The 19,335-nt window shown below is 36.6% G+C and overlaps 1 protein-coding gene across 3 annotated transcripts in view; it reads left to right on the forward strand.

Annotated features, from left to right (window-relative positions):
* Positions 1-19,010, forward strand: part of EXOC5 (exocyst complex component 5) — a 29,122-nt gene extending 10,112 nt beyond the window's left edge. The window contains exons 5-19 of one of the 3 annotated variants that reach the window (XM_052783537.1): positions 3,366-3,430; positions 3,873-3,901; positions 4,055-4,164; positions 4,649-4,693; positions 4,793-4,933; positions 6,041-6,123; positions 6,585-6,794; positions 7,063-7,098; positions 7,993-8,140; positions 10,330-10,438; positions 11,155-11,275; positions 12,075-12,161; positions 14,836-14,944; positions 16,037-16,252; positions 16,718-19,010. In XM_052783537.1, the coding sequence (XP_052639497.1) occupies positions 3,366-3,430; positions 3,873-3,901; positions 4,055-4,164; positions 4,649-4,693; positions 4,793-4,933; positions 6,041-6,123; positions 6,585-6,794; positions 7,063-7,098; positions 7,993-8,140; positions 10,330-10,438; positions 11,155-11,275; positions 12,075-12,161; positions 14,836-14,944; positions 16,037-16,252; positions 16,718-16,906 (1,698 nt within the window). In that variant the 3' untranslated portion in view covers positions 16,907-19,010. The remainder of the gene's footprint in view (positions 1-3,365; positions 3,431-3,872; positions 3,902-4,054; positions 4,165-4,648; positions 4,694-4,792; positions 4,934-6,040; positions 6,124-6,584; positions 6,795-7,062; positions 7,099-7,992; positions 8,141-10,329; positions 10,439-11,154; positions 11,276-12,074; positions 12,162-14,835; positions 14,945-16,036; positions 16,253-16,717) is intronic. The other 2 variants (XM_052783539.1, XM_052783538.1) reach the window with 2 other exon arrangements.
* Positions 19,011-19,335: the final 325 nt, after the last annotated feature.

The following is a 19,335-nucleotide window of genomic DNA, read 5'->3' on the forward strand; positions in this document are numbered from 1 at the left end:
CTGAAGGTATCTCTCAGGGAAATGAAAAACTAATCATTTCATATAGTTGTATTCCCAAGAAGTCAGCTGCATAGTGACTTTCGTTTCATGGTCTGTGGGTATATGGTAATTACCAGTTGATAGTTTGCCCTAATCAAAGAGGGAGCACATAAAAGCTTCTTGGACTTCAAGGAAAACAGAAACGTTCCAACGTAACAAAAGTTCTTCTATGAACAGCCTTTTCCAGATCTGTGTAAGTTAGTCTTTTTTTTTTTTTTTTTTTCTTTTCTCCCTAAGTAGAAATAAAACATGCATTTTAGGAAATATTTAATGGCAACATGGTAAACAACAAAGCATAAGTTAAAAAGAATTATGCCTGCTGAAGAGTCTCATATAGAATTCAACTTTCACTCTACTTATAACTTAAAGTTTCATAATACTTTCTGTTGGAGGATCTGAAAAAACTGGTAGATAAATAGGGTAAACCTGGAAATTGGTAAACAAATTAATCTTTATATACCCTGAAGAATAATAAGATATTCAGCAAATCTGGAGGAAGACAAATGTAGTAAAGGCCAGAAGTCTTGTGTCAGTCTGCAGAGGAAGTGTGTGGGAACATGAACAAGATTTTCTGGATACAAGTTATCTTACTGAGACTAATTTCAGTCAAGGTAGGTTAGTACTGTTCTGTAACTTTTTTGCCTCCTGGTTTAAATAGTAAGTAAAGTAGTGTTTATAAAAGAACCTGCCTAGACATGTGTTATCACATCTTAATACATCTTTGAACTAAAAATAGTTTTAAAGTATGAGATAGTAATAAATATTCTTAAATGTAAAACCTTAAAGCTTTGTCAGTGTCTTCTGATCTTCGAACTGATGTGGGTTTTAGATAGTGTTTTGGAGTATGTTACAATTTTTTGTACTATCACATCCCTCACAAGTGTGGGTTTTTCTTTGAGACATTGAGGGCAGGGGATACTGTGAAAGGAGAGGCAAGAAAAGAATTATAATGCAGTTATTTCCTAGGTCAGTTCTTAAAATCTGTTGGATTCCTTTTTTTTCCCTACACTCAAGTTGTTGCTTCCCATATTACTTTCTTCTAGCTGTACTGAGCAATTTCTAACTTATCATCTCTGTGAAGGTTTTTGCTTGCTAGCTTGTCCTGTGTTATGTATTGAGTGTCTTCATCCTCTGAATCCTTATCATTTCCCTTGCACTGCCAGCTAACAAGTCCCTCTCCTGTGCTGAAGAGCCTTGAAGTGACGAGATCCCTCCAGTTAAAACAATTAAGCTATCAAAACAATCTAACAGCTCACTTGTTTATCATGCAATAGCATTGTCCTGTGTTTAATGTTTACTATTATTCTTACATCCTTTTCGCTATTTATGTTCTGCACTCAACATTATTCCGTTATACCTTTTAACTTGTTCATAAAAGTATTTTGTTTTAATATTCTCTCTTGCCATTATTTGTCCATGATTTTTCAGATTTTTTTCCAGACATGTTATAGCCTTTAAGTTGTATTTTATAGAATCTATATTTATTTTGGTTTAATAGTTTACAGAAGCCTCATACAATTAAAAATGAAATATGTCTCGATTTAAGCAGAAGCCATGGAGAATTGATTTGTCATGGCTTCTGTTGTGCATAAGAAAAGGCCCTGAATTCAATAAAATCTAAGTTAGTTAACAGCTATTGTGTGAAGAGGAGACAAAGAAAATGTTGTGTTTGTGGGGTGATTTGGGGTTTTTTTTGTAACATTGGTGAATAACTGCTAATATATACACTATTCTAATGACATCAGTATTGATCACAATTGTTAGGTGTTAAAGTTGCTGTAAGCTAATAGAAATAGCTGCTGTTTCATTGGATTTATTTGAGGAGCGTAGCTGCTTTTGACTTAAGAGGCTATTGTAAGCTGACAGTTCAAAACATAAGCTGCTCTTAGTAAGCAGAATGGATATAATTTATGAGAGCCCCTGTTTTTGCTGAACAACCAACCTAGCGTGATGTGCTCTGTATTCTTACCTGTGTCTCTTGTTCTATTCTTGAAAAGTTTTAATCCCAACCTGGTCTAAGTGGTGGGAGAATAGGATTTCATTACTTCCTTTACTCTCACTCCAGTTCCCTGGAACATGACTAACAGGAAAAACAAGATAAACTGTACGTTCTCCATGTTCTCTGTTGTATCAACTTATAAAGGTTTTGCTGAATGTAGTAGCTAGAGCTTTCATCGCGCCCTTCAAGGTGCTTTCCAATCACCAAGACAGCATAATAAAGCCTGTAAAGCCATCCCAGAGCTGTGTCGGGTTTGGGCCAGTCAACGCTGTGTGCTTAAATCCACTGAACTTCAGTTGCAACCAGCTGTGTTCCCCACATTTTCAACTTGCTGTTTTTTATAGTTTTAGTCAGCCTAGTGAAACGGTCACTAAGCTCTACTGAGGTGCACTTGCAGTGCTGATTGATCATGGAAGAATAAATGATAAAAGGTTTTGCTGTCCAGGACAGAGCAGAAATTTGCATGCTGCATTAACTTTATTTGGTAGCTTTTGTATTCATGTGACTACTTCTATTTTGTAGATGCATGATTAACTGACTTTCTTCTTGATCTTTGCTTTGGACCTCAGAGTTTATAGTTTCGAATACAGCTTCCATTTCTCCTTCCTTGGGAGAATGTGAGGTACTCCAACTATGCTCTGCTTTGATCCCCTTTTTGCCCTTCCTCCCCTCTCCATACCGAGCATTGTCATGGCTTTTCTGGATACAGCTACACGGCTATTTTCATCAATTGCAAAGAATTCCCCAGTGCTTTTCCTGACATGTCTGAAAGGGTTGCTAGCCATTTCACTTCCAAGTTCAACAGAGATCTCTTCTACTTGGGTGTGATTCAGTAAGACTTTTATCCTAATCCCATGTAAAGTATAATGTTGCAGTTCAGCCAGCTCTGTGCTATAGCTATATATTTTATTCCCAAATGGAAGTGTGCAAATTTTCATGAGATTGCTTTAGCCACATTCTGATCTAATCAGCTCTGAGGAATCTTTGGTCTGCAAGCTGTACAGCTATGTTGGCATAGTGCGGTGATGAGTTACTTGTCCAGGTAGCTTAGACACCTACATAGACGTGCAATGTTAACATATAATAAAAGACTTTTTATAATGTTTTGACCTATATAATTTTATGTTTAAAAACCCCCCAAAACCTTAAGCACCGTAAAAGTACATACAGGAACTTAAAGGGGGTGATCTCTTCCACAGGTATATCAACTCAACCAGCTTTAGTTATAGGAATGACATGTATGAAAATTGGACAGTGGAGGGGGAGGAGAGGAATAGCCCACAATCAGACCTCCTTTAATAATTCTGTCATGTTTTACTCTTAACAGATTAAAGAGGCAGCTGATATTATTCAGAAACTGCATTTGATTGCACAGGAACTGCCTTTTGACAGGTAAAATTCTATCTGAACATCTTTAAAAAGGAAAAAAAAAAATCTTTGCATAGCTATAATTTTCTGATGCTTCCCTTGTCTACTTTTTTGGTGCTTTACTTAGTGATTCATTTAGCTTTTGAGATGGATTGTGTGCTTATTTCTGTCTCCTCTATTCTCAAATTTGTGTTCACAAACTCGTGTTGTAGGATCATCTTTACATACACATCCTAAACTGCTTAACAGACTTTTAATGGGATAATTTTGCTGTGCTGACTTAATGCTAGATTTGAATTAGATGCTTGTAGGTTTTTATGGATATAAAGCATAACACAAAGATGACAGAAAAGTTACACATGTTTTCATTTTTAAGTAGAGTGCCTGTTACTCGTGATCTAGCATGTCTGTGATTTCTCTTGTGATGTGGATTTGAATTTAATCATGGTATTTTTGTTGTTAACAGGTTTTCTGAAGTAAAATCAAAGATAGCAAGTAAGTTATCTATGCAGTTCAATCCATATTCCTATATTTGAATTGTTAAAGGTGATTAAAGAAGTATGCAATACTGTCAGTATTACAGTTTTTGTCAGTGCTTGTATTATGTAGCCTGATGGATTTTTGTTGTTATCCCCTTTCCCTCTCCAGGTAAGTACCATGATTTAGAGTGCCAGCTAATTCAGGAGTTCACCAGTGCACAGCGGAGAGGCGAAATCTCAAGAATGAGAGAAGTAGCAGCAGTTTTGCTTCATTTTAAGGTAAAAACTGAGGAGTTTAATTTAAATGCATACATAAAACAACCCACGATACAATAAGTGCCTGTTTTAAGTTAGCATATCTGCATGGGCACAACCACCGTATTGGATAACACATGTAACTTTAAAAATACTGAGATGTTCCATCTGAAACCAAATGCAGGGGAATAAAAGAGGCAGATGATGGGGGATTGGAGGCAGTGTCAGTAGAGCCCATTCTGAGATAATATTTTCTTGTATGTGTGTGAACTGACTTTCATGCTTGAGAAAGAGTATTGAAACCTGTGGTGTATATCCATGTAGAGTGGGTGATAAGTGATGTTACCTTAGGTTTGTGACAAAAATGGGTTTGAAAGAGTCTACGCTTTTGGTGAATCTATTTTTTTTGCAATAACTTTTTCACGGGGGTTGTATTTCCTTGATTTCATTCTATACTGAAAGCATGGAGAACCTCCTTTAACACTGAGTTGTTTTGCTCCTTCCATAGGGCTATTCCCATTGCGTTGATGTGTACATAAAACAGTGTCAAGAGGTAATGCATTTTGTTTTACATGTATCTCTTTGGGTGTTGATTTATTTAGTCATATAAGTGGTTGTAAATATATTATGAAATGTGCTTCTAAAACCCTAGGGTGCATTCCTGAGGAATGACGTCTTTGAAGATGCAGCCATTCTCTGCCAGCGAGTGAATAAGCAAGTCGGAGAAGTCTTTAGCAATCCGGAGACTGTGCTAGCCAAACTAATTCAAAATATCTTTGAAGTTAAACTTCAGGTATTTCAATTTTTAACACGCTGAAGTTCATTGAGGAAGCTTTTAATCCAAAAATATTCTATCTAGTAATAACAACTAATGAGAATTTACAATATTTGTAATCTTGTATAAGGATGTAGAATCATAGCTGATTGCTCTGTGATAATTCAGACAGATAATCAAGCCTATGTCAAATAAAGCAGCTTGTACTCTGAATACAGTGCAACTGAAAATACTCAAATTCAATATGTAAAATTATAAGAGAATCAGTGTGTTCATTAGCTAATTTACAAGATGTCATACGCATATTTGATTCCTTCTGTATGCCCCCTACCAAGAATATGTCAGGAAGAGAAGTTTAACATTTAATAAGTATCTTTAATCTGTTAATTCTTGGAATTGGGTTTCATGTGTGAGGTTAGCATTGAATAAGCAAAAATAACTTACATTGTGAATACTGTCTCGCAGCTAATGCAATATGTATGTGGAAGTCTGGAATAGTTGAAAATATTAAGTTTACCATCCTGCAAATACACTCATTTAAGTGTGTAACATCAACAACATGACTATTTGTTGCAAAAAGCAATTTCTCTGTAGATGTTATTGTCCTTATACTATAGAGATTGAGCCTGTGTTTCAACCCCAAATTTGTGTGTCAGTTTTGACTTAGTATTTTATGGTGAATAATATTTTTGTCCAAATATTCAATGACAAGAAGGCTCTAAGCTTGTATCTGCTTTGTGTATGTATTATGATAAACAAATATGTAAGCATCTCTTTTGCTTACTGTCAACTGCAGAAATGCCCCTAGGCCTCTGGTGCTTTTGATTCTTAAGAAGAGCGGATTTTGTGTTTGTTGGTCAAGCGTATTTTCAAAGCAATCTGTCTTTTGTCTTTGCTTCACACACTACTGCTTTGTATTATTAAATAATTTTCTTCTAAAAGATGCATTTAACTCTATCTGTAGATAATGCAGGATCTGTAAATTACAGATTTAAAAACAAAGAATATATGAATTACCTTAACTAAGATATACACTTTACAGTAAACTACATATAATCTAGCAAGTAGTGAGAAGGACCTGTGGTTGTTAGTTAATCTTCTAACTGATGTACCCAAATTTTACAGAGTTATGTGAAGGATCAGCTAGAAGAACACAGAAAATCGGACGCGGAACAGTATCTTAAGAATCTCTATGATCTATATACAAGGTATTTTTATATATTGGTGATGAAATTATTGTTGTAGATATTCTCTTGTAATAGATTGATTTATTATCAAGATGTAGGAAGAGAAGACAAAAATGTAAATTTCTCATAAAAATTGAAAATTTTTTATGGCCGTTAACCTTTACAATGATTGCTTTCCTAAAGAATTTAAAATTGGTATTATTATTTTTAATGGGAAGTATTTAGTATAGTGATCTTTGAGAGTAATTTTAAAACTGTGCAAAAGCCACTTCTCTGCATCTCACTGGCGACTTACTTGATTGCAATTGTACTGTGTGTAAAAACATTAATTATGAGAAATTCTTTACTTAAGTGTAGAGCTGCTAGAAGTCTTAATCACAATCAGGATTCCGTTGTGCTGTGTACTTTACAAACATGTAATGCTGTAATTCATACAAATTCAACCTTTTCCTCCTCTCCCCTTCTTTTTCTTTTGCATAAAGAACTACTAATCTGTCAAGCAAATTGATGGAATTTAACTTGGGTACTGATAAGCAGACTTTCTTGTCTAAGCTTATCAAATCCATTTTCATTTCCTACTTGGAGAATTACATTGAGGTGGAAATTGGTTATTTGAAAAGTAGGAGTGCTATGATTCTGCAACGCTATTATGATTCCAAAAACCATCAGAAGAGGTCCATTGGCACTGGAGGGTAAGTTTCTTCTGTGAAGTTTCGTACTTCTAAAATGGAAGGGAGGTGGTAAGGGGAGAAGCATAGTATTTGCCATGTCAGATGTACAGTGATGAACTGCAAAAGAGCAGGCTTCTAAAATGACCTACAACTTTTTATAATTTGCTATCACTTTATGTTAACTTCTGCTAAAAAGTGTATTGCTCTCAGTACATGTGAAAGGTGATGCATGGTATTTATACGCTCATGGGAAATGAAAAATACCAGTTAAACCTATGTTTCAACTTAGGATCCAGATCCACAAAAGGACTGAAGCAAAATTAAGGTACCTAAAGCATGTATATGTGTGTATCTAAAAGCATACATTTTTTTTCACCTGCCCAGGTCTTGTGGTCCCCTCCCAAGACCTAGGAAGGGGAAAAGACCATAGCAATGTCAGTGAGAAAGCTCTTAATGAGCCCAGAAGATGCAATGGACTTAGAGAAAGGTAAAACAAGACTTCATTATCCTCAGGGTAGAGAAACTCTAATAAAGGAGTAGTGAGAAGTGGGAAAGAAGAATTAAAACTTGTGTGAAGCAGAGGTGATAAGACTACTGCACCTTTCAAAGAGCTACTGGGTTCAGTATGTCAGGAATGAAAAGTGATTTGGAGAGAACAGCAGCAGCAAAGGAATTAAATGAATTAAAAAACAAAGATGAAAATTTAATTTTCTTGGGGAAAATTAAATTGATTGTAGTGACTGACTTTATGGGTTGTTTTATGCATGGAAATGTGTTGGAGCATGCTTGACTAAATCAGGACTGCTGAGGTAGTGGATAAGGATGAGAGTATTTGTGGGTGTGGATGAGACAGAAAGCTCTCATTAGTGTTTTTAAAGTACAATGTGACAGAATGTATGAAGGCTAAACTTTGTCTGCAGGGCATAAGTGCCATAGGATTCAATTGAAATTACTCTTATTCCACAATGGGGAATAGCTGGTCCCATGGTGTGAACACGCCATGGTTGAACACAGTTGACCATGGGATCAGAGGTGGTAGTTTTGCGTTTACTGGCAATTTTTTTTAAGCTTGCAAGACTGTCTTAATGCTTGCATATCCTAAACTGTGTCTTGGGTTCTGTTTTTTAAGTTAACAACTAAAATATCCTAAATCATTGTTGAATTTGAGCTTCAAAATTTCCATCCAGTGAAATCTTCTTTTGGTATATCTCTGTTCTAGTATTCAAGACCTCAAAGAGAGAATAAGGCAACGTACAAACTTACCATTGGGGCCAAGTATTGACACACATGGAGAAACTTTTCTGTCACAAGAAGTGGTGGTTAACCTTTTGCAAGAAACTAAACAAGCTTTTGAAAGATGTCACAGGGTAAGTTTGCTTCCTGTGATCTCCATTAGCGATATAATTTTGTGTGTGAAATTAAATCATGAGGTTCAATTTTCAGCTGAAGTGTGATAGGAAGAAAGGAAGGATGTTATTAAACAAATTAAATCTCTTTTGTGTTCTTCACTGAATCAGGGTCATGGTGGAGGCTAAGGGTTTGATTTTAAATATGGATCTAGTTGTACTTTGTGGCTTATAATACTGTCTATTTTTGGAAGAAGTGGGGAGGGTTAAACCTATTGTCTGCATTGCTGTTCTTACTAAATTAGACCCAAGACTTGAGAAGCCTTTAGTGTAATTTTTTTCCTGCTTTAAAAACACAGAGAATAGTTCAACAGTTGTTTTTCTGTGTGAAGTGCCATTTCCTCTAGCATTAGAGAATATCTCCAATAAAATGCTGAGAGGAATAATCTTTAACATGGTTTACCTTGGTAACTCTCTACTGTTCTTTAATTGCTTTAGTCTAACAAAAAAAGTGTTTTCCTTCTGATTAAATCGCTGGTTTTACTGCCTGTCAATTACTGTTTGTCTGATACTTTAGTGTAAATGAAAACCCTTGAAATTTAATTGCAAACTTAAATGCTAGGGATTTTTTTAGCTCACTACACTGATTTCTAACAAATTCTAATGCCTCTAACGTTCTAAATTAACTTAGTGCAGAAAAACTTAACATCTTAGTATATAAAATATTAAAACTTCTAAATATCTTAGAGGGGCCAAAGATATAACAAAATACAGATATAACACTGTTACCTGTATACACTGGGATGACCACCTTCCTAGTGGTGAAAGTCAGTGACTGCAAGACAAGCAGGTAGATCATTGTTTTTCTCAATATGGTAGTTGCTAGAAACACTTGTTAAATTCATGATACTAAACTAACCTTTTCTAATTGTGTACAACTTTTTTTCTTTCTTTCTTTTTTCTCTTTCCTTGTGGGGATCAGAATTTTTCATACTTGGTCTGAAAACAATTGTATGTATCGGGGTGGAAACCAATGCTAAATGGATCTCGGCATATAAGGAGATTTTTAGAATTCCAGGTGTATGACTTCTCTGTTATCATACCTGCTGCTAGGGTTTTGTTTGTGGACAGAGCGACTCACTATGCAAAAGAGAAGTTAAACGTGTCCTTGGCTAACTAATTGTAATATTTATATCACATGACAGATGCATGCAAATACACTATCTGTCACAACTGTGACTGCTTTAGGAAAAATAAGTTGGTAATTCTGGATGTAACCGTATATTGCAACCTTTTGGTGTTTGGAAATCTCTGTAACGGTGTTTTGTTGTTGGGGTTTTTGTTTTGGTTTTTGGGGAATATAGCAGAAATCTTTGGGCGTGTTGTTATGTAAATTAACTTGAATTGCAATAGTAATCTTTCCTACTCCTAGCTTCATAAAGTCTTCACATAATTCCTTAAAAACCAAAGCCGTATTTCTTATGTGCAAAAGCCCTGTCGCGTTTTTCTTTAGAAAAGGGATTTACTGACAGGTTTCTGTCCAAAATCCCATGTTGCTTACAGCTCATGAAGGTACAGATGCTCTGTGTATATGTGGGCATTACTTCACTTAATAAAAATTTTCATGCTCTGTTGACTCCAGCTGAACTGTGGTAAATGTAGCTGAGGTTCAGCCTGTATTATTTTTTCTGCAGTACTGTGGCAATGATAAAAGAACAGCTGCACTGGGTGAAACTGAAGGTCCATCTAACCCAGTGTCCTGTCTTTGTGGCCGGTGGCAGAAGCTTAGTAAAAGAGAAAAAAGGCAGGGTGTGGATAGAGTCATCTTCTCTGTATACATTTTCCCAGCATCCAGTGGTATGCAGTTTAGGTAATTCCTGAGATTATATCTGGACAATTGTGTTTTAAGGACTATTAATTAATAACTTCCTTTATTATTACTATTATTATTAGAAAAGGTATATACTTTTGCTTTTTGTAGCATCCTGTTGCGTGCTAGCTTCAGTTTACTTGTTAACACTGAAGGGTTTATTGATACTAAAGGCTGTTCCTGAATAGTTCTCTGTATGGATACTTTTCATTTAGAATAAAATTCTAATTATTCTGGAATACTTGTTACATTTTAAGCTTATCTCCTACGCAATATCGGATAAACTTTCAAATATATGTAGAACTGACCTTTAGGATAATTTTTTTCTTCTTCTTTAAAGCTCTCTGATCCATCTGACTTACCGAAGAATGCTTTCAGAATTTTTTCTATGCTTGTAGAGTTCTTATGTACTGAACACATCGATTATGCATTAGAAACAGGCCTTGCTGGTGAGTGTAGTATTTTCTGAGCATTTCATCTCATTGGCCTTTTTGTGCAGATGATCTTTGCAGGTCCTTGCTGTGCCTTATTGATTTGCCTTGTTCGGAGTGCATTGGTTAAATGAAATTTGTTTTGTGCATTTGGGAGTCAGCATTTAATGTCTTCTAAAGTGTAACTTCCATTTGGGGAATTGATGCGCAGATGGAAACATGCTACTGTCTTCAAAAACATTTGTGTCACAGAAATTGGGACATCAGCACTCCCTACATCTTCTAATTGTTCTCTGTGCCATAGCAGGAGAATATTTTTATATTAAGGCTTAGTGTATTATGTTTTATAAGAATTCCGTGTTTGTTTGTATACCTGTCCATTTTAAAGAGTGGCAGTAAATAAAAAAATTGCTTGTATTAAAGAAGTTAAAGTCTTGACAGTGAGAACCTATCTTTCCTACATGAAAGCATAAAACTCGTGTTCTGAAGAATTTTTTACATTGGCTGTTCCATTTTGCCTTAGAAATTTTAAAAGCAAGATATTTCTGTGCTCATGGTTATTACCTGATATAGCTATAAGAAGTATTCTATATATGGCACCATGGTAAATTTTTTAAACTCTAAGCCTGTGATTTAAGCATTCATGGAAAAATTCTGCATATTTAAAAAAATCATCATGCTAATTACAAGAACTGCATATCGTTACAATCCTAATGAAACCTTCTTTGCTTTAGGCATTCCCTCTTCTGATTCAAAGAATGCAAATCTTTATTTCTTGGATGTTGTCCACCAGGCCAATACTATTTTCCATTTATTTGACAAGCAGTTCAATGATCATCTGATGCCATTGATCAGGTACCTTTATTTTGATGAACATTTCCCTCGTGAATGGTCATTTTCAGTAAAGAAAGCAATTTTCTTCAATCCTCATTTCTATTAAGAGGAGTTTGTTCTTGGAGTGGTTCAGCTTGATGTTGTGGGAAGATAAAATACTGTAATGGGAGGGGGAAGAAGGGAAATTAAACCAACTGGTTCCTGGGAGAACTAATGGGAGAGAGGGAGCTCCAAGAGTATTGATAGGAAGGAGAGACAAGTTGCTCTTTAGAGACTTCACTGCTGCATTACAGGCCAGGACTGGAGGGGGTTTGTGGCTGCGCCTTGGGGTGAGCTGGCGATATCAGGGCTGCTGAGACTCCTGGGGGTACCTCACAGGCTCTGCAGAGGGAGCAGCTGGCCATGGCTTGGGAGCCACACGTGAAGTACATGAAAGCTGCATGTTGTTGGGAGCCACGGGTTGGATACGCTCGAGGTAGAGCGCGCTGATGTGCTGTGAATTAGTGTGCATGCAAGGCTGGGTTTGCTCGCTGGCCTGCCGGGGGCTGGCAGCAGCTGAGAGGCATTGCTCAGTAGGCACAATGCTGCCTGAAGTGTGTTACAGTACTGCCCGTCAGCACTCAGCAAATCCTGCTCAGGGTCAGATGGCTGTTCAGGCTGTTGATTTGTTGTTCTGAAGCCAGCTAACTCCATCTAAACTAGTCCTTTCTGACGGGATGGGAAATCTTCACAAAATCCTGTTGTAAGTAGCAGACCCATCAGACAAATTTGTTCTGATATTTTAACACTGTCACACACTCAACCCTCTATATTGTTGCAGTTCTTCTCCTAAATTATCTGAATGCCTTCAGAAGAAAAAGGATATCATAGAACAAATGGAAGTGAAGCTGGATATGGGCATTGATAGGCAAGTAGCGATTTAAGCTTTCTGTTAATCATTACTTCTTGTAAAACTCCTTTGTGATGTACGTTAGCTTTCCTTTTAAGGGTGAATTATTTCTGAACACAAAATTGATTTTTTAAAATTCCATAAGTATGCATTATTGTGCGTAGGAAATTTAGATTTTGTTTGTTTAGAGGGTCGTATTTTCCATGGCAGATTTCTGACCTGGAAGTACTTCTGGAAGGACTTTAAAGGATTTTGGTTATGTTGAAAGAGTGCAATAATTCAGTTTTACCTTATTGTCTCAAACTACTTTTTTCTACTTCAAAGGAGGGAGGAATGATGATTGAAATAGGTTAAAGACTTGCAGGATTTCCATTAGGAGCAAAGTTTGACAAAAATAGGTTAGATGATTTGCTTGAATCTGTGCAGTGCTATGGATTAGACCTAGTCATAGAAGTCTGTAGACCTGGAATAATTTTGGTTCTGACATTGACTTGCTTTGAGGTTGTGAGTGACTTATTTAATCTCCCCCCCCCCCCCCCCCCCCCCAATAAAAATGAGGGGATAGCTATAAAAATTGTAAATTAAAATCATAACTGTTTCGCAGCAGAGGAAAATAACAAACTAACATGCTTAATATTAGGAAATGGAGCTATTGTGTGATGCCCTACTTTGGTCCTGGAAGCATGTAGTGTTCCCATATTTCAAGGTGGCATTAGTCAACCAAAACCATGTTACCTAAGCTTTCTGTGCCTGTTTTCTCTCTCCAGTAATGGAAATAAGCCATCCTGTGGGTAACGAGGGCTACTGTGGAAATTATTACTGAGGTTTTTGGAAGGATCACACCATACTGGAGAGGGATGAGAACAGCACTATATAGGAAAAACAGGCATTGCATTTGTGTCCTACTGGGTATTTTCTGCAGAGAGAGGAGGAAGAGATTTGATATGTTATTTGCATCTGTGTTTTCTGTAGGTGCAAAAAGAAAGGTGGAGGTAGGGGATGTGTAAGTAGCAACTGAGATTTTAGCTGCTTCTGCTGGAAGTGACCTTAGAGGTTTAAACAGAAAGCTTGAAATACTTGAACCATTGAGGCCATAAGCTTAGATCTAGACAAATACAGGTTGGTCATCAGCATTAGAATAGTTTGTAACTGTTTGTGAAAAATAATTAATCTCTTAAAAGTGAAAGTAAGACTTAGGAGAACAAGTCCCTGTTGGAAAACGGTACGTGGTTGGAGACTTCAAAAAAATTTGTGCTTTGGCACTTAGAAGAGAGACGTTAGTTTTTAGTTGAATGTTACATGTAAAATGTGTCTGTGTGCCTGCTTACATGCTGTTTTGTGGTGCCGCTGATGCTGTTGAGAATTGATTGTCTTGCTTAAAGGAATGATCAAGTTTTACAAATTTGCTTCTATTTTTTAAACTTGATGGTTTCAACATTATCCAATCTGAAAAAGTCCAATAGCAGCTTCTTGAATGCCTTTCATAGCAATTGTCTACCTCTGAAAAAGTGATGTATTAGCCAAACAAAATTAGTTCAACTGGTTTTATTTCAGTATGTATTCTGTGTAAACAGCCTTCTGGGAGTATTTATTGAAAATGGAAATTGAGAATGCAAGATACAATTTCTTTAAATTTCTATCGGTATGTGATTGTTGAATGAATTACACCTGAAATGCAAGTCTGAGCTCTATGTATAGAAAAAATGGAGTTTATTCCCTCTTTGGATACATATTTTCTTCGCCCCTTCACCCCAACTTGTATCCTTCAAGGCCCGTAATGGCCTTGACTGTTTTCTTCAGGCAGTTTGGAGGAGTGAGGGGGGTGAAGAAAAGTGGAGGAAAAAAAAAAGGAGATGCAGAGGGAGGTTCCTGGCAAAGGTAGGCACTGAGAGAGGTATGCAGCCTCTCTCGGCTGCTATGCTGTTTGACCTTTGGTTTGGACTTAAAGTAAACCAGGGCCTTGACCTTAAATAATGTTCTGAAAAGATAAATCCTGTAAGGGAGAAGTAAATGACACTGTTAAAACTCTATTAGATTTCTGAGAACAGAGAAATACCAAGCTCTGGCAAAGGAAGAGGTTTTTCCTTTCCCGCTCCCCTTTATTTTCCAAGTGTTTTCTGATGCAATGTGATAATATGCAATGTAATCTAATTCTACTAAACTCTTTGGAATACTTCCTTCAGCTTTCTGATTCCCTCATTCTCAAAGAATGCTATCCAATTTCTCTGAATGGATTTGAATGGATTACCTTACAATTAATGTGTCCCCTTTAAAACCAGCTGGCCAGCATGCTGTGTGCTGTGCTCCAAGACACTGAACTTGGAGGAAAGAGTTTTTAGGGTTGTTGGGGGTTTTTTTGGCTGATTCTCCTTTTCCTAACTGCTTACATAAAATCAATTGTATCTTCTCCACAGAATTGCCTTGCAACTTCAGAAGAGTGCATATGTGTGTGTGCATGTCTGTTACATGAAGTACTTCCTTTGACATGTCCTAGCACTGCTTGCTTCTTAAGATAAATGTTTGCTTTTAGTGTATCTTCTGTAGATTACTCAAATGTTAGGTAGTGGGGGATTTTCCTCATTGCTTTATGCTACTTACTTTTGTATAGAATCATATTAGTATATGTAAACATAAAAATCAAGGAAATTAAAACGTTCCCTTCAAAACCCAGTCTGTGTTTGTAACTTTAAAGGACACTGAATTGTATGATTGGACAGATGAAGCACATCTTGGCTGCAGAGCAAAAGAAGACAGATTTTAAACCAGAAGATGAAAACAATGTTTTGATTCAATATACTAATGTAAGTAAACTAAGTCCCAGTTCATCAGTATAGCTTCAAAAGCTCATGAGTATTATCAGGTACAAGATGTCTAACGCGTGTTTGGTAAGGAACAACATGTGCATTTGATTAATTTACTTAGCTATTCTATTTTGCACTAAGCACCTCCAAACTGTTGTGGACTGTTTTCTTAAGCTGAAAAGGAACATTGGCAGTTTTGTATCTAGTGTCAGACACAAATCAGTAGGTGCTGGACAAACTGTCACATTCCTTCCCCTCCCAAGAGGCCCAGATTTGGAAGGAGGTTTTCAGCTGATAATTAGCTTTTAGCTGTTAGTTTCAGAAAATCAATTATCAGGTACTCTCTAGTTGCTGGGCACTTTTTCTCCTTAGAATGGCAGGAGCATGACAAAGCATCACAGGTATGGCATGAACATTCTTTGCTGCAGAATGTTGTCTCTACCACCGAATCTGTCTGAATCCCAGCCTACAGGCTGCTGAGAAGCTGTAGTGCTGGGTTACATTAGGCTCTTGTTAGGGAGTGTCGTGGTTTAATCCCCAGCTGAAACCAGGACAGGGAGCAATGCAGAGAGGAGTAGAGAACAAACTACAATCAATGGGAAGGGAGAGCATGGCCTCAATGCTGGCAGCCAGGTGGGAAGGTGAGAAGTAGAGCAGTAGGATGTAGAGTCTGGTACTATGTGGGAAGGGTGAAGATGCCTGTATGGCTGTTAATTTGGGTTTATAATTACAGCTGACGAGGTTTTTTAATCACTCCCTCCTACTCCTTGGTTCATTATTGTTTGAATTAAAAGCCTAAATTAAACTGTTCTATTCTGAACTGATGTGAACTATAACTTAATTGAATATTGCCTTGCATCTATCTTTCTACTTGCATTTTTGCATCTTTATGTGGCAAATAAAAAAACTGTTGGAAAATTATTAATTGGAAAATGACTAATTTCAGTGATGTGTTGTGGGAAGTTTAAAAACTTGATGACTTATGTTCAGCTGGCGATGTGGAAGCCACTTTGAGAACAGTTTTCTAGAAAGTGAGTGAAAGTAAGTTACCTAATTATTTTTTCTTTTTTTTTTTTTTTTTTCTGTGTTTAGGCTTGTGTTAAAGTCTGTGGCTATGTTAGAAAGCAGGTGGAAAAGATTAGAAATTCTATGGATGGTAAGAATGTGGACACAGTTTTGATGGAGCTTGGAGTTCGTTTTCATCGACTTATCTATGAACACCTACAGCAATATTCCTACAGTTGCATGGGAGGCATGTTAGCTATTTGTGATGTGGCTGAATATAGGAAGTGTGCCAAAGACTTCAAGGTAAGTATGTACAGGTTGGTGATGTAACGCCATGTCAAAATTAGTAGCTGGAGTTTATTTTTAATCAAATGTTTTGTCTTCATAAAAATAGTTTGTTTCTGTTTGAACATCACCATTTTGTATACTGATGTCATATATTCTGTTACTATACCAGCAGTTCTTTATCATGTCCTAAAGAGCTGTTTCCTGATAGCATTTTATTGCTTGCAGGCTATGTGTGTATAATGAAGAAGTATTGAGTTTGCATTATTATGTGCTCTACGTATAACTTTGCGTGTGTGTGTATCTCCCTACAGATGTATATGTGCGTGTGTCTATATTTATGCGTACGAGGACAGAATGATAGATGTGAATCCTCTGTTGGGAGGAAGTATTTTGAAGATCTAGATGGACATTGTATTATAAGACTTCAAGCAACTCTAACTCTTAATACCTGCGTTTTTCTTTCTTTTCTCTTAACCACAGATTGCGCTGGTGTTACAACTCTTTGATACCTTGCATGCACTTTGCAATCTTCTGGTGGTAGCCCCGGATAATTTAAAGCAAGTTTGCTCAGGAGAACAACTTGCTAATCTGGACAAGAACATCCTTCACTCCTTCGTTCAGCTGCGTGTTGATTATAGGTCTGCTCGTCTTGCTCGTCACTTCAGCTGAGAGCATGGAAAGAAATGTTGTACCTTTGGGCAGGCCTCAGCTGTTAGAAAGCACAGGGAATAATTTCTTACAAAACCATAGTTGTAACTTTGGTGGGATAATGACTGTTCAGAATAAAGCAGCAGCCATATTTAAACATGACTATGTAGAAGGCGAGCAGGTAAAAATCTGAATTGTATTTCATGTAAGCTAAAGTTCTCCCAGTGAAGAATTTTGCAAATCTACTTGCTACTGACTTTTTTTTTTTTTTAATTGGAAACATGTTGGTGTAGGAGAGCAAGTGGTGCATTGAAAGTATTTTAGTCTTCAATATTGAATTATCAGATACTGTTTGTTAGACTTGAACTACAGAGCATAGCGTAGGTAATGGATTACATAGAATAGACCAGTGTAAAAACATTCTTCATCAATTTTAATGACTTAGACTTCAGCACAGCTAATCATAATCAAATTATCTTTGATTGGTGTTTCTAAGTCATTTCTTTCATTTAAAACGTTATCCTGCTCAATGTAATTTCTTGCTCTAATTAATTAGCTTGGAATTTCTTTGAGATGTAGGAGTAAAAGCAACACTATCCCAGAAAGATGTAATTTATTCATTGTGTAGCATTCTAAACAGAACTAAAGTGGTGAAAAATTTGGGGTTTTTTTTTTTTTGTTTCTTTGGCTTTGGTTTTTTTGAACCTAATACTCAAGGGCCCACCAGAACGTATTGGCATTGTATGATCTGACATTATTGTTCCTGTTTGATACCAGCACACTGAATTTTATATATGCTCCTAAAGTAAATGCAGCTGCCTTGCCTAAGGCATTCTTATTTCAAGGGGAAGGTGCCCACGGTTAGGTTAATATAAGAGAACTTTCTCCTGTCTCTTCTTTTGTGTGTAAATAAATTCAAATTATAACAAAGTGAAAGGAAAAAATGTAGCTCAGTTTTTCATATGTGGGAGGAATGGACAGTGGCTCTAGCACAAACCTAGAATTGAAAATTTCTGTGCTGAAGATAATTGATCCTCAGTGCCTGAGCAATATAAAATGTTGAAGTGTGCGAAAGCTTTTCTTCCACTGATCATAATTTTAATATTGGAGACAGGCTACTTTTGTGTCCGTTATGCTCCAGCGTTTATTCAAGGTGTTTCTGAGGATGGACCCGTAGTGTGCATATAGTGAATTGAAGCAACAGTGATGTTTGAAACATCTGGGGTAGCTTTTCCACAAGCAGTTGAAAATTATTGTAAATAGGCCTTTGTTCAGAGCGAGCTCTTGTGGAAAACAGGTTGGAACTGCTGTGGTTTGTGTCTTCAATCTGACTTAAGTCATCCCTGAACAAGTCATCTGTAACACTTTATTTCTACTGTGGGCTCTGCATATGTTATGGACATGTCTTTCTCTCCCATCTTCAGAGCAGCATTTCTATGACTTTACTTTATGGGTCGGTCAAATAAAATTATTTTCCTCTTTTATAAATGAATTCCCAGGTGTAGTCAGTATTCACAGACGTGTGGAATTTCTCTTGGTTAGTTGAGGTTCTTCTGCTTCATTTTATGTTTAGCAGAGCATTGTATCAGTAAACAAGAGAACGGATGCCAGACTGTCTCAAAGTATTCGGGGAGACTGGCTGCTTTGTTGAGCTGCGTAGCTCTATTCCTTGGCCATGGCAAAGCCACAAAGAGTTTTGGACACTGGAGGAGGCACATGCTTGTACTGCTGCCATTTTTTTTCAAAAGCTCTGATGTGAATTCAGATGATACCTCTCTGTTACCTCTGTAACTGAAAGCCAACAATTTTAAGGCTGTGGTTTTATTAACCAATACAAAATCTTTCTACAAAAAAGTGTCAGTTTGTAAACACTTCAGAACAATGAACATCGTCTTAAGATTGCAGATCACAGAAGTGCTTCAGAATTTGTTGTATGATTGTTTGAATTATTTTAAGGTTGTGTGAAATGTATTTACCATATTTCTTGCTTTATTAGCTGTGTTTTCCATGCATATGCTCAGTGCAATATTTTCATTATGCCTGTTAACAGGAGGCAGCAAAAAGTAGGTGAATACTTAAACTTAGATATGTAAGCTCTTCCTCAATAAAAAGAATTCCCTCCAGACACTTTTTTTCATTTCATTTTCATGTTCTTCAAATATCTTTATACTCAATTGTATAAGCCCTTCTATTTAAAAAAAAAAAATTAAATAAAAAAAAATAAAAGTAATTTTACTGACCAAGTTTATCACTGGTGTGAGCTTTCCCTTTCCCCTTCCTTTGAAAAACCTCCCCATGCACATACTGAAAGAGTTTCTATTTCTAGAGAAGACTACGTTGTCAGTAAGTTTACTTTACAGTACAAGTTGGATTGGGATGGGATGGGGAACTATAATTTTCACACATTTTTAAGTTTAGAGCTCTTATAGCATGTAATTTGGGAAAATATT

Source organism: Harpia harpyja, chromosome 3, assembly GCF_026419915.1.
Source record: "Harpia harpyja isolate bHarHar1 chromosome 3, bHarHar1 primary haplotype, whole genome shotgun sequence".
NCBI classification, from domain to species: Eukaryota; Metazoa; Chordata; class Aves; order Accipitriformes; family Accipitridae; genus Harpia; species Harpia harpyja.